This window comes from Terrapene carolina, unplaced genomic scaffold (genome assembly GCF_002925995.2).
Source record: "Terrapene carolina triunguis isolate 2854851 unplaced genomic scaffold, T_m_triunguis-2.0 Scaffold62, whole genome shotgun sequence".
Lineage (NCBI taxonomy): Eukaryota > Metazoa > Chordata > Testudines > Emydidae > Terrapene > Terrapene triunguis.
The window spans coordinates 31,588,707-31,604,095 of NW_020664413.1; the positions used below are offsets into that span (position 1 = coordinate 31,588,707).

The 15,389-nt window shown below is 38.3% G+C and overlaps 1 protein-coding gene across 1 annotated transcript in view; it reads right to left on the minus strand.

Moving 5' to 3' along the window:
- Nucleotides 1–5,724: 5,724 nt before the first annotated feature.
- Nucleotides 5,725–15,389, minus strand: part of DPP4 (dipeptidyl peptidase 4) — a 78,187-nt gene continuing 68,522 nt past the window's right edge. Inside the window, exons 23-26 of the mRNA XM_024203766.2 lie at nucleotides 14,172–14,236; nucleotides 8,075–8,147; nucleotides 7,733–7,806; nucleotides 5,725–6,502 (exon numbers count right to left, since the gene is read on the minus strand). Coding sequence (XP_024059534.2) covers nucleotides 6,404–6,502; nucleotides 7,733–7,806; nucleotides 8,075–8,147; nucleotides 14,172–14,236 — 311 coding nt within the window. The 3' untranslated portion in view covers nucleotides 5,725–6,403. The remainder of the gene's footprint in view (nucleotides 6,503–7,732; nucleotides 7,807–8,074; nucleotides 8,148–14,171; nucleotides 14,237–15,389) is intronic.

Here is a 15,389-nt window from a genome sequence, read left to right on the forward strand (position 1 = left end):
TAACTAGTTTAAAAAAAATAGGCACGATTAATTGCAGTTTTAATCGCACTATTAAACAATAATATCACACCAATTTAAATGTATTATAAATATGTTTGGATGTTTTTCTACCATTTCAAATATATTGATTTCAGTTACAACACAGAATACAAAGTGTACAGTGCTCAGTTTATATTATTTCTTATTACCAATATTTGCACGGTAAAAAAGATAAAGAAAAGAAATAGTATTTTTCAATTCACCTCATACAAGTCCACTCAGTCCTACTCTTGTTCAGCCAATCACTAAGACAAACAAATTTATATTTGTACAACACACAACAAGTTTACATTTACGTGAGATAATGCTGCCCGCTTCTTATTTACAATGTCACCTGAAAGTGAGAACAGGTGTTCACATGGCACTGTTGTAGCTGCTGTTGCAAGGTATTTACATGCCAGATATACTATCCATTCATAATGCTCCTTCATGCTTCGATTTCCAGGCCCAAAAAATTTTCACATTTGTAAGTTGCACTTTCATGATAAAGAGATTGCACTTCAGTACTTGTATGAGTTGAATTGAAAACTACTATTTCTTTTCTTTCTTTTTTACAGGGCAAATATTTGTAATAATATAAAGTAAGCACTGTGCACTTTGTATTCTGTGTTGTAACTGAAATCAATATATTTGAAAATGTAGAAAAAATTCAAAAAATATTTATAAAAAATTTAAATTGGCATTCTATTATTGTTTAACAGTGCAATTAAATCTGCAATTAATCGTGACTTTTTTTAAATCTTGTGATTAATTGTGATTTTTAAAAAACTGTTTGACAGCCCTACTTAAAACCATTACAAATAAGTTGTTCTAGTACATACAAACTGATTTTACTATGGCATGATCCTTCAATCTTTAACCAAACTAAATTTTGCAAAAATAAGGACTGTAAGATCAGGCATTAAAGCATTGGAACAATAACAAAAGTTTTAGAGAGTTATGTGGAAATGTCACGATTTGTTATTTTTTTAACAAATTAAAAAACTAAAGAAGTCTAACTCTTATCATTTTGTTAGTGGCTTCAGTCTTGTAATCATTACAATGATCAATTTATAGGGCTTTAAGGCTTCCTAGCTCTTCCAATACGCTAATAATTGCTCCACAGAGCTCAAAGCAGTGACTTTTCACACCCAGTGTCCAACACATAAAAAGCATTGCTTCTAACGCTGTTTTGTCTAATCTAGCCAGTGCATTCTGTTGCAAATAAGTAGGATCACTGTTCTAAATGCTATTTAGTATTATCAAAGCCCGTTACAGTCATTTTAAGGAAATTATATTTAATGGATGCAAAGAAGGATTTACATTTAATAAAAATGGTTTGTATTTATAAATTTAGGGAAAATACAGACACATGAAGGTTAAAATGCTTTGTTTTTGTGTACCGGATGGTACATTGTAACATTCCAATTGTTTTAAGCTTAGTATAGAAGTACAATACTGGTTCATCCCTGGAAGCAGCTTGCTGGTGTTTTGATATGTTGCTGACTTTCTGTTACCGATGATCAAAGCGAATAGGAAGTTTCACATAACCAACTCTTAGAATACTAAGATTAGTGTATTCAGTGGCATTCTGTATTTCCGTTCAGTATTTGAGTATTTTTTTTTACAGTCACTCTATTCTTGTGAATTTTAATGCTATTCCAATGTTAATCTTAACATTTTAAAATCACATCAAATATAATGCAAATGTAGTGTTATGTATTTACTTCTAATTTCATATTCCTGGTCAAAAATTACTGAATTTCTTTGATGTAATTTATTACAAAAGTTTAAGTAATGTGTACATGTGAATAGAATATTGTGTTTTTCACGACTAAGAAATGTTATGTGGAAATAAATATTTATCCTAACTGATTTTCATTTTTATATTGCAAGACACAATGATCTAGTCTGCAGGGCATTTATGAAGCATGACGTGTGTTTCTTGTTTTAAACATCTGAAATGCTACATCGGGTAGACATTTTGAAATGTTTCACTTGTACAGTAAGGAAGTTATATGTGTGGTGCTCACAGCTCGGTGAACCATTTGGAGTAAGTAATTTAATTGACAAATGTATGTCCCAATCCTGCAAGGTGCTCTGTGCAGGTGGATCTCTGTGTCTAGGCAGTGCCCTATGAACGTATTCAATATACAATCTGTATTAGCTAATTGTGATTGATCACAAGTCACATGGTTTCTGTTCTGCGATTGGATGAGTTTAACTAAATGTTAAATTGTGGCTTTGCCACAAGCACTGAACAGGGGTGGCACATTGTTGCATTGCCCCAGGCGCAGACCAGGAACCAGATTACGATTTAGTCCCAAAATGGCTTCTGGTTCCTCTCCTTGCTCTGACGGAGCTCATGTACACCAGCCATATACCTTACACAAGTTACTTCCCCCTCGTGCACTGACTCACCTGTGCTGGCGGGTCCAAGAGGGTACTGAGTCCAGGCTCAGCCTTTTCCCCACCACTGCCCTGCCTACACGCACAGGAGGGGGAGTTGCAGGCCCAGGGAGGCTGCTCTCTCAGCCTTTCATTAAGTTTGTAATAATAAACTGGCACTTGAGGATGTAGAACTCACTCTGTACAGATTGCAGTTATGTACGCTCCCCCCACGTATTTGTATTATGGTCACTGGCCATAGGTATAATCAACACTGCTTCTGTAGTGCTCCGGTCTCAGGTGGCACTGGCCCATTGTACAGAGATTGCAGATCTTTGTGTTTTCCTATATTCACTGGATTAAATTAATCCCTTATATTACATCACCAGAGCTGGTTTAGGCAGTAGTGTCACACCTACAGCTGCAGTGAGTCTGTGACATGTTGGACTCCTACCCCATTGCAGCAGGGAGAAGTGAAATGCAATGGGCCATTTACTGTTTGTACCACATGGTGTTTCATGCTGCCTGAATTATGTGGTGACAACTTCACTGTTACTTGGAATCAAGGAGGGTTCTCCAGCACCTCAGGCTTAGGTGGGAAATACCACTTATGCCTAACTGTTGGACTCTGGTGCCTAAATCCACCTTGTGATTCTAGCCTGGGAGGTCTGATTCTGCCCTGCCTTACCCTGGCGTAATTAGATGGAGTTGGGGGGGAGGGGGAATGTGGGTGTATGAGGGATCAGAATCAGGCCAGTGTATTCCCCCTGAATGTTAGCCTGGCATCCAACAATGCGATATCATTCATACCCTAGTAATATTATGGCTTCACGCTTCAAATCAGTTTTCAACTATGTCCTATTAGTTACTTATCACCTAATTGTCTTAAATTACTCAGCATAATACTTGAGATACATCGTTCTGCCTCACAGACAAAACAAAACAATTAAATAAAACAGAATGACATGTCTAGAATCCAGAGGACTTTACCAACCAGATTCTAGCATCATTGTTAGCTGGAAGACAGCATGTATTGCTTATATAAACCACCATGGACAAAAGTTTCCTGTAGCAGATTTCCCTATGAGCACTAATGAAGGAATTCTGTGCTATCTTTTATGAAGTGCTCATACTTCTTCTGTGTAGCCGTCCTGTGGCCCATAAAAAATTGGTTTCTACACGAGAGATTATCTTATCATGATTGACATTTTTTCACATTTCTTGTCACGTCTAAAAATGTAGCTATTATGTGCACCCATGGCATCCATCAGGGAGGAAAAGTTCCTTGATTTACTTATCACTTTTATAGCTTGTTGTGATCCTATTCTGGGTCATGTTTCTTCTTCCTTGAGTGAATAGAATCTTTTATTCATTTCTCATATTCTGGAATCAGTGAGCTGGCTGTTATATTTCCTCTAAGCAGTAATAATACTTTGAGAACATTTTAGGTAGAAGGTGGTAAAGTATGTTAGAAATATTACTAAATTGCACCTAAAATCACCACTGTAATGTGGGTGGTCATCTCGTTCACAGCAGGTGCTGGGTTTTGTTTGAGTAAATGAGGCAAGGCTGAGCTGTTCTTACAATTTTCAAAGTACATGTTTGTGAAAACTGCAGCCTTGTTTCCACTAGAATCCTGCCTGTCTCCTCAGGGAGATGGAATGCTAAAGCTGCTTTGACTTTGTTCCCTCTCCTGCCCCGGATGTTATCTGTCTACTTCTAGATTCACACCTAACACTACTAACCCATCATACACATGTAATAACTATGGGACAGGTATATGTTAGAAACCAATGTGCTAAATGTAATATAGTCATATCATGCTTTGTTACATGATACTACCAAGGACTAAATACAATTATAAAAAAGGTGGAAATATTGCACGGGACTAAGGGCTGATCTTCACTACAGGGAGATCGATGCTGTTGCAATTGATGCAGCAGGGGTCTATTTAGTGGGTCTAGTGAAGACCTGCTAAATCGATGGCAGAGCGCTCTCCAGGCAACCCGGTACTCCAGCTCTCTGAGAAGAGTAAGGGAAGTTGACCAGAGAGAGTCTCCCGTTGACGCAGCGCAGTGAAGTCCGCAGGGTAAGTCGACCTAAGCTGGGAGTAGCGTACCTTTGGTCAACTTACCCCAGTAGTGAAGACAAGGCCTAAGTTTCCTTCATTACAAAAACATATTTGTTGTTGGAGTTCTTAGTCAAGTTTTTAGTAGATAGAGGACTACAGATATTGTTCAGAACAAAGTCTTTGGTACCACAACTATGCCTTCATTCCATTACAAATTTTGCTGTTCTTCTTTTAAAGATAAATGGTTTGCTCTTTCCATACATGGATACAGAGCATTCTACTAAAAGCCACAGGGCTATATAGTCACTTTATTTTTAATTCTAAAAGGCTCATATTATTACTGATTTTCCCAGTGTGGAGACTGTTAAGTGGAGCCTGATGATAAATCTGAGAGAAATTTACAGGTAGATTGTGGAAAACTCAAACCCTGTAGCACATTTCTATACAAAGACATCAGCCAGTGCTTGCTCCCAATGCTCGTTAGATACTCAGGTTGCATTTTAATTTTTCACTGATTATCTATACCTTAAGCACTGGAAACATGCCCAGTCTTGTATGACACTGGAGATAGTGTAATCTTTGTGAGGGAGGAATTGTATTAAGTAACAATGGGCCAAAGATCCTTGCTCAGGTTGTACTCAAGCAAATTCTCATAAAAGTCCACACCAGTCTGTCTGATTAAGGAGTGAGTAAGCGCCACAATGCTGTTGCCCTTTAGGCACTTGTGGAATTCAACTCCACAGTTTTGATAGATATTACTCAGGGGCTTTGCAGAAAGCTTTTCTATAATCACAGTTTAGTTTTGTTTTAGAGAGTGCTACAAGGCAGACCTGTCATGTCATCTCATGAAATAGATTGTACTGAAAAAATAGAATTTTCTGCAAGAAATGGAATACTAACATAAGTCTCTCTTATTGCTGTTTTTAGTGTAGCTGATAAAAACATGGGACATAATTTTGCAGAAGTTTTTGTTGAAAATTTCATCCTGATTGTCACTAAAAATATTCAGATTTCAGTAAATTTCAAAAAGATCTCTGTTAATCATCTGAGCTTTCTTTAACAGGTTATAATTCGGCTTGGAAGGATTTGATTTTTCTTGGTAAACATCAATTTCACTGTATGCATACAAACTGACAAAAATATTATTCCATTGAAATAAAGTATAAAAAATGCTGGTTGAGAACTTAGTTTGATTTAAGGATATTTACTTTGTATATTTTGAGATGTGATGTCAATTTGTGTTTTAATGGTTATAAAGCTTTATCTCAACATCTGTCATTAAATAATTGTCTGACGCTCCCCAATAATTTCCTGCAACTGTGAATTACATAGATAATATCAAAAATTATGCTTAAAATCCATAATTTTGCACAAATGAAAATTTAAATTGATAAAAATAGAAAAATGGTTAAATAGATAAATGATAAAAATCAAATTCTGCCAAACCTGTTTATAATGTTCTAGGGCACACTTCCTTTCTATTCCAGACCCCCAATCTTCTGCCTCTATTCAGCTAGCAACTCTGTGAACACGAGTAATTTATCAATCAATATCACCAAGTAGTAGACCATATACGTACATTTCCATTTTAGAGTGAAACTAGTATGTATGAAAAGGTATTGATTGAAACACTACACTTTAAAAAAGAAAATTTGGCAAATGACATGTAAACATTCTTGTGCTGATAAAACCTGATTTAAAACAAATTTAAATAACCTCTGTTGCCAAGCAACTATCGCATCTTTGTCATAAAAATTGACATGATGTGTACATGGTCATTAAGGACTTAAAAAACTGTTTTCAGATGGTCTCAAAAATAGTTATATTGGCTCAGTGCAAGTTTAGATGAGAGAATCTACTGGAAAAGTGCCATTATTAACAACTTGATAAAGAAATCCCAGTATGGTATGGAATGCCGTTTTGGTACTAGGGCAATGAGAAACATTGCTTTATGAAATGGCTCATATGGGTGTAAATATGGCTGTGTGCCTGTCCTCCAATGCCATGGTCTTTGTCCGTATACCACTAGGGAAAAGAAACAAACAATATTATATCTAGCTACATACAGAACTATGTACAACGTCATACATGCTATAGAAATCTCAATATAAATATTAAACAGGACACCTGTAACCAATCAAATTATCAGAGTTCCAGAGTGCCCAGTGGTTGTGGGCCACTGAGAAGGGGAACTGATGAATGGAATGTAGATGAGGTGCTGAGTGACCTACCTGCTTATTTCCTTGCTTTATATGGCTTGTGTCAGAGAGACATGCTGTCTATCAGCCTTAACTTTGCTCTAACAGGGTTTTATGTGGGAATTTATGTGGGCTTTTTAGTAAATATGTGTCATTGTTGATAGTTAATCACAGGGCTTGATATCAATGCTGATATGCATTATCCTTTGTATAACCCCCTACAGAGCCCAGCCACATAGAATATCCCTTTTCCTTTCCTGATAACCTTCAGAGCTGTACTCTTCCATCAAAGCTCTGTTCACCCTGCTATGCCACCACTCTTGTTTGTCTGAAGGCGCAACTGCTTCTGTAGCACAGCTGCAAGTCTGTGACAGTTTAGGCTTCAGTTCTCCCTCCTTCTGGTCCCCTGCCAGGAGTGAGGTCAGAGGGGGAAAGGATAAGGTGCAGCACAAGTTTTCAGGCTGATAGCTTACAGTTCCATTAGAGGCAGCTGCCACAGGTAAAAGCCAAGTAGCTGATGGCTGTGAACAGCTTTGTCAGTTAACCTAGCTGAAATACACCAAGATTATCTCGGGCAAGGGAAAGGATTTGGGTATTTAATTCTGCACATTTCAGGTGTGGTCCATACACAAGATGTTATCAGTGTGTGAATGTGGAGTTTGATGGACTATGCTTATGTAGCTAAAGGAACCCTATGAAATGTGAAGATAATAGGATGACATTTCAAAAAGGCAAATTTTCCCCTGTTCCCTGTGTGAAAGTTACCAAATAATTTACTAAAAAATTATACAGGAAATTACTTTGTCCTCTGGAGTTATTTTGCCAAATCTGGTGCCTAAATTCAGACACTAAAGCTGAAACAGAGATTTTCATCCTGGTTTAAGTACAAATCTCAACACAACTTCAATAAGGCAGTTGCTATGTATGCCTCCCCATAATACGTGTATATTTTTTGAGATGATAAAAGTAAGAGCTACATTCTCGTCTCAGATCTGCCAGGTAGATATGAAGGGAGATTGTAGCCCTGACAACATTCGTTATTAGCATTGAGTCATACCATTGCTTGGAAATCCACCTGGGCATCAACAAGAGCTTTGGAGATCTGTGCTGCTTGCTGAAAGTGAACGTTATCTGGGAATAAGAAAGAGAAGAAAAAGGTAAAGCAGAAATGGCTTCGGCGCCACCCGGGGGAAAAACAAAACAATGAACAGAACACCCAAACAGGATTAAGATACAAGCCTCTCCTGCATTCCTTACTAGGAGACAAATTAGTTGTGGAAAGCTAGATTATTTTATTGACGTAAATGTAACAGCCTTGCCCCTGAATGATTTTGTTTTGTCAGTAGTAAAACTGCAAACCTGTCTGTAACACTAAAATGTCTAATTAGTTGCAACTCACCATCTGCTGTTCCGTGAATAAGGAGATACTCAACGTCTTTGAAATTTTCAGCTTTGGCCATGACTGTTGAACTCTGAAAATTAAAAAAAAAAAAAAAAAAAAAGGTGCTATTGTTCAAGAATTGGTTTGCCACCAAATGACTTTCATTTCAGTTAACATAATCAGGGGTCCTCTGAATAAAAATAAATAAAATAACTTTCAAATGTGCACAAGAGTGTTGGTACTTTATATGGGAACATTAACAATGTGCTTCTCTGTTTGGGATGTGTGTGTGCAGTGTGTCTGCAAAGTAACTTGCGTTACAACTCCAGAGGGACAGAGTTATCAGAGAGGCCCCCATGCAATGCATTGCTGACATGCTGTTATTGGCCTGCAGCCCTGTACTTGCCATGGGTTTCCAGTGCGATTCAGCAAACAAATAATTTAAAAATGTATTACCATGACAACATTACATCCTACTGTAGCATATACTGGCTATTTCTGAGAGACTGTACAAGCACTTTTCTCAACAAAACATACACTACAATATATGTATGATATATCAGTATAACCAGAACCTTTTATTACTAAGCAAAAAGATTAGATATGTAAACTTACTGAGGGAGTAATAGATGTTTAAAAAAATGAGAGAATATGAAATATAAGAAGAAAATAACACTGAACCAAAGGCATAACCTGAAGCTAGGTCACACTTTGGGAAGTAGAAAAATATTGACATGAGAAAAGCAGTGACTAAGATTAATCATGACAAATTTAAAACACTGACAACTTTATGTTAACCAGCAATATGATAACTGCTGGGACTTGCAATTATAACCTGAGAATTGCTGAAAGAAAAAGAGGAAATGCAGGCTGAAGAGATCATTTATTTGAACAAGAAAGGGCATAGGACAATGTTCTGATATGCATATTCAGACCACAATAAAGTAGGCCTGGTGAGAAATACAACATATACACTGGGATAACTTTTTTAAAAAATCTGTGAAATGCAAATTTTCATCCATTAACAATGTTACACTGCTCTTTTGCTAGTCTTGCTTGAACCTTTATGTAAACTTTCTTGTATTACATATATAAAAGATCTCATACAAGGAGCACAAGTGTAAATGGGAAACTGTGTTTGTCTCTTTTAGTAACCGTACATTTGGTTTATTATCTATGAAAATTAGGTCTAGATATAGAATCCTCACGGTTTTAGATATAAAAATCAACTGTAGCATGCTACCAAGTAACAATAATACACAGTGCTCCTCATTTACACTTATGTCTGTTTACACTGTTCTAATACAGTGTTGTCTTAAAGTGGTTGTCAATATTACTTAGTCACACCTTATTCTAATGCCAAAAAGTGGACTTAATGTATTACAGTTCAATGAGAATTAGGCCTGCTGTAAATGGCAAACATACAAAAGATGCAAGCTAAATGAAAAAAAAAACCACACGCCACTTCAACTTTCACTATCAAAATCAGAGTAACCGAAGAGGCTGGCTCAGTAAGGACAGATGAACTGTCTGGAAACCAGTGACATACGAAAAGCTGAATACAGTGGTGATTGAAACAAGAGTTGGTATGGTGGAGGTGAGATGAAAAAAACCCCTAGAAAATATCAAAGTTGGAAAATCTAAAGCCATGGCAAGGTAACTGCCTGGAGAAACATGAGTACAGCAGCATTCAGAGAGAATGAGAAATAGGAAGTAATGGTCCAGTGGCAAAACCAATTAAGCAGCATTCACTGGGTGGAACATTGTCCACATGCACAGAGAAGCAGCACCTACAACTGATTGTTTAATCATGCCAGCAAATCAACCTTTATTATTTATGAAGGGGTGAGAAGAGAGAACACTCTGGTGAAGGAGAGGAGATGCATGACTTGGTCAGTCATTTCCTTCTATCTCTACTCTGTGACTTTCAGGCCTTATACTTGACCAACTTCGTCAGTTTGAGACCAGCTTTCAAATGCCACTTTTCTTTGCCTCTCTCCTCTGAGTGTTAACATTAGACAAGTTCATTTGTAAATACTTCCCAAGAATTCAGAGAACACAAAATACACAAAGGCAACTGTTTCCCCCACAGATTATCGCTTAAACCTGGGTATTTATGGTTGTTCGTGGTCATATTCTGCTTTTACATGCACCCAACCAAACCCAGGGAGCAGAATATGACCTGCTTACTTCTAACACTGGAGGTTTCAAAGTCAGGAGCAGTCTCAGGCTAGATGGCCACAGTTACACCTCAGAGAGAGAGAACTGATGCTTTAACCAGGCCCCACATTTAAGGGTAAATAAATCCAATACATCAGCATGATTGCTTGCTTTCATGACTTACATTGTACAAACCACAGCTCTCAAAGCCCATGTCAGTGCAAGTGTTCAGCTCTGGGCCACACTGAGCATAACTGGCTTCGCTAAAGATCACACAGCAGTCACCATTTTATCAGCACTCAAACAACAAGTTAAGGTTTGGCTGAAATCTGAAGGTCTCTCTCCCTTTGGCATAGTCTCAGCTAATAGAACAAATGTCAAATCAGTACAAGATGGCATATTTACAAAATTGTACCCTGTTTTGCATAACCTAATGATGCAGCAGTTCTTAAGGACTGAACATTTCAAATCTGCTAGCGAAAGATTGCCAAATCTATGACTGTTTCAAACACTTGCCAAAAGCATATCAAATTCAGAGTGAACTGCAAAATAATCTCCTTCACAAGTTGAACAGTCCCTTTTGTAAGCTCTAAGCCCCTGTCATGATCTCTCCAACTAAGCCCCAGGACTCTCCATAGGCTGGTGACCCACCCCCCTTACACATCAACCTAGAGGTTGCCCTCTTTGTGTTGGCCCCTACCTCGAGTGTGTTATAACTTCCATTAACTCCAGGGATCTGCCACCTTTACAAACCTCCTCCATTACACAAGACTCTTTAGTTAGCCTAAAGGACAAATTGGGCCAGATTTTATTCTCATGTACATGGGTGCAATTCCAGTCTACAACCTCCACTGAGGGGAATGGAACAAAACTGGTCTCCTTTCTTTCTTTGAGGTGTACTTCAGCCCTGCTACTGTTGCCACACACTACTACCTGTTCTAGCAATGTTTGCCCCTTCCTTTGCCAACTCTCTTATTTTCATACTTCAAGGACAGCCTAAAAATAGCCATCTCACCTAATTAGCTTGCTAGCAGGATGTGAGTTTAAATCATCCCTCAAACGTTCTTCCCAACATCAAAAGGAAACTTGAACCTCAAAAAATTCAGTTCCATCCATACATTTGGAATTAATGTTGTGACAACACGCGTGAAGGGCAACAATGTGAGGGCTGGGCCTAGCACTCTGATTAGCGCATCACAGTGTCACACAGAAGACCAGGGCTCGGTTTCTGGGTCTAGTCATTGTCCCACACGTGAGCAGTTCCTGTAAGCACTAAAGTGGCAGCGCCTTCAGTATTTAGGCGCTGCCTAAAGGAAACATTGCTTTGCTGATACCTTTTTGGCTGAGGTGAGGGCAGTTTTGATAGAAGATAGGCTGCACCAGCTCTCCTCGATGAGAAGGAAGGTCATTGGTACAGAGCCTTGAAGAAAGGGGCTAATTTCCGAGTGGGGTCAGCAAGGTTCCAAGAAACAAGGTTCTTGGGAGCAAACAAATCCCCCAAAATGAATCACTGGGGGTATTGAACAGGCAAAGGAATAGAGCTTCTTTTGACTCTTGCAGCACACAACGAGCAAGGCCTGGAGTCAGACTTTTCTACCTCTAGAGGAAGGTGTATAGTGTGAGAACATGATCTATATCATCACCCCCTTCTCCATCTAGCCAGCATCCTCCCCAATTAGTCCTCTGAGTAACACATTTAAAACCTTTAGCTCTTGGTACTGGCAGTTTCAACGTGGCCATTGCCAGCAATGGATGCTGTGCCAAGAAAATTCGACTCCTGGCATGAAAGGATCAAACAGTCCTCTGGTGCCATCTGTGCCGTGAAGCTGGAGAATGACTTTGTGCACCCAGTGTGTTAATGTTCCATTCTGTAGCAAGAATGTGACTTATATTTACATTACTACCTAGCTGATCTGCTACTGTTCTTACTGCCTTAAAAGGAGCATACTTGCAGGGGGGGGGGGCAGGAAGCAGGCAAGAAGGAAGGTTGATAGAGCTAACAGCTTGGAAAAAGCAGATCTGATCAGGTAAGGAGGCGATGATGGATCCTGATCTGTCCCCTATAATAATGAAACCATGAAAAGTCAGATATTGGTCAAGGACTCTTCCAGCACTCATTCCCACTTTTAGCAGCTTTCAAGTGAGCCAGGTCATTGCCACAGGATAACTTGTATTGCCTATGTAAATGTGATGGGTCCTCAAAGCAGATATTTCAGTCTATCTAAATATTTCATAGACCATTCACTGCATCTCCCAATGAGCACAATTTACCATTCTTTCCTTGTAACCTGGGGTGGTTTAAGACTGTGTTCTGAACTCACCAAAATGACCAATCATCCATTCCCTGTCTCCTCCAGACACACACTCTCCCCCCTGTATTTCCCCTTCTCGCAATGGATTCTTCAACACGCCTTTCTCAGTCCTCCCAGCAAACAGACTCTTGGAACCAAATTAATGGCTGAACTTCAGCTGAGGTTATGAGGGATGAATAGGTGCATCTCTCCTAATCTGGGGCTTGTTAGGCATTGGTTTGGTCCCTGGTGCCTACAGGCAGCCCTAATTTGTGCCTGGCTGCCAAATGCTCATATAAGCCATTTTGGCAGCCAGGGCATAGGAACACTCCCGTCATGCCTCCATTCCCACAAGCCATGCTGACTCTACTTATACCAGAGAATCCCCCTATATCGGTGGAAGTCCCTGGAAGCATTTATAATGGCTGTTTTATGCTCCCCTAATTCTTGTTAATGGCTGGTCCTGTCCCTAGTGTAATTTAGTGATGTCTCAGAACTGCTCTGCCTTACCCCCAGCTGCTTACAGCCCCAAGGGGTTATTCAGGCAGCTGGAGACAGCTGGTCTACAGGTCAACATGGTCCTGCTTCTTTTCCTTCAAGAAATCCACTACACCAGGGGCTGGGGGAGGTGGCCTACAGCTTCTAGGCTGGCTCAATGAGTATTCCATTGTGCAATGGGAATCCCCAGTTATCTGGTTACACCAGAAGTATAACAACTTTGTTGACAGAGTAGGGTCCAAGTCCCCTTAATTTGGTTTCCCCACTTCTGGTTGGATTGAATCCTCAGATTCTGAAAAGGAGCAGTGTTGCTCTCTTGCAAATTTATTGCAAGTCGTGGAAAAAAATCAAAACCAAAAACAAACAAAAACATGGAACTGTCTCTAACCCTCATGAGTATGGAGGAAAATGTGAAAATTTGAAGTGCAACCTACAGGCTCCAAAACCAGAAGGCATATTAAGGATATATATATATTTAAGATAATCTCATGCCTTTTGGGTACCCGAGTCATGATTTTTGAAAGCTAGAGGTCTGCAATACTGCAAGAGTGTTTCTCTTAATTTTTTATGCATTGCATTTTGTTTGTCGTTTTATAAAGAAATACACAGTATTTGAGTTAATCTGACTGAATTGGTAAAGGAGGCCCAGGATTTTTAATTTCCTCCAGGCCCATGACATTTTTTGTGGCATGATACAAAGATGAATCTCTCTAAATTTAACAACATGCACCCAAATAATCTAGAAAATGCACATTTCAAAACCTTAGAGGAACCACAGTGACTTCATTTTGGTTGAGTTTGTTTGTTTAAGACACAGCATAGTTTGCCCAATAGCATATCACATTTTTAATTGAATCAGTTCCTTGGTATCTGAAATAAAACCATGATTTACAGCTTGTGATTACTGTTTGTGAAATATCCAAATCAAACTCATTTATTTAACATACACTATTTTCCTGGGGTTGGAGGCAACAATTTAATTCTAAATCCAGAAAGTAGTAACATTAGGACTTCTAGAAGCACAATGTAACACAACTTGAATTGTTAACAAGTAACTGAAGAAGTTATTCTGTAAAAAATTGGAATGTATTAATAATTGCTTATATCGTGTTCCAGGGAAAAAGTATATTTAAACTATGGAAAAAAGGAATTAAGTACTATCTTACCTCATAATTTTCCAGATTATCACTTGCTACAGGAAGACCCATGTAACGCTCTGTATATATTGAATCTGTAATATTAAAAGTGTGAATACAATATAGTAGAAGGCTTCTACTTTTACAAGTGCTTTTTGTCTACCTGAGATTCCACATGTTGTGTTACTCACAGACATAAGGTATGCATTACCATTTTGGAAAGAGTCACCATTTTCCCTGATGAGCTTCACAGGGTATCCATAATCATTAGGAATATTTAATGTTGCTGTTGCCATGGCCACCTGAATGCTGAATATTAATAAATCACCTTGTGTCAATGTTATATTATTGTTACTCTTTCAGTAATCTTAAAGAAATTGCTGAGACTCTAGCATTTACTGACTGGTTTCTGAAAATCATCCAGATAAATGGTCTCAGGTATTTAGAACTTAATGATATTAAGAAAGGAAACTGCCAAAACTGGATTATTCCCTGATTGGGCCTTATTTGCTTTATCTTTACATTTATATTCAGTATCTCAGGTTTTCCAGAGATTTTTCAGCATGTTGTCTGATTTTTTTTTAATTGCCAGATTTGCTGCCCTTTTCTATACTAAAATCCACAAACGGAGGTACAATAAACACATTTCAATCTCTGTTTAACTATTGGTTACTACAAGTGTCATAGAGAACCACCTACATTTGATTTGCTTTTTTAATTCCACTGTGTCTTTTTCACTGCTCTAGAAAATTACAGTCTGGAATTTTAGTGTTTCTCTGATTGTCACTGAAAATAAAATCTTTGCATAGGATTCCTGCTACATTGGAATATCTGCCCTACAAGGTCATGACAATTTGGGCACAGCAACTACAGGCAACTGAAAACTGTAAAATAAAATAAAAATAAATAATAATAAATAAAACTTTCTGGACTAGAGGATGTATTTTAAAATAACCATTACGTAACAAATGAGGGGAATAATCTGATGTGTGTCTCATTATGCTGCACATTCTGATGTGTCTCTCATTATGCTGCACATTCTAATGGCTACAATTACTCTGCAATTACTCACCACACAAGTTCATCATTTACATATAATGGACTCCTATATAGGGTTTTGCAAATCACTAACATTAAACATCTTTTCTGAAGGTACTGAAAGCCAACATTTTTCTAAACCAACTTCACTGAAAGGGGTATTTAATCCCAACGAATTCAACAGCACAGAGCCTAGTATTTCTTGGCTAT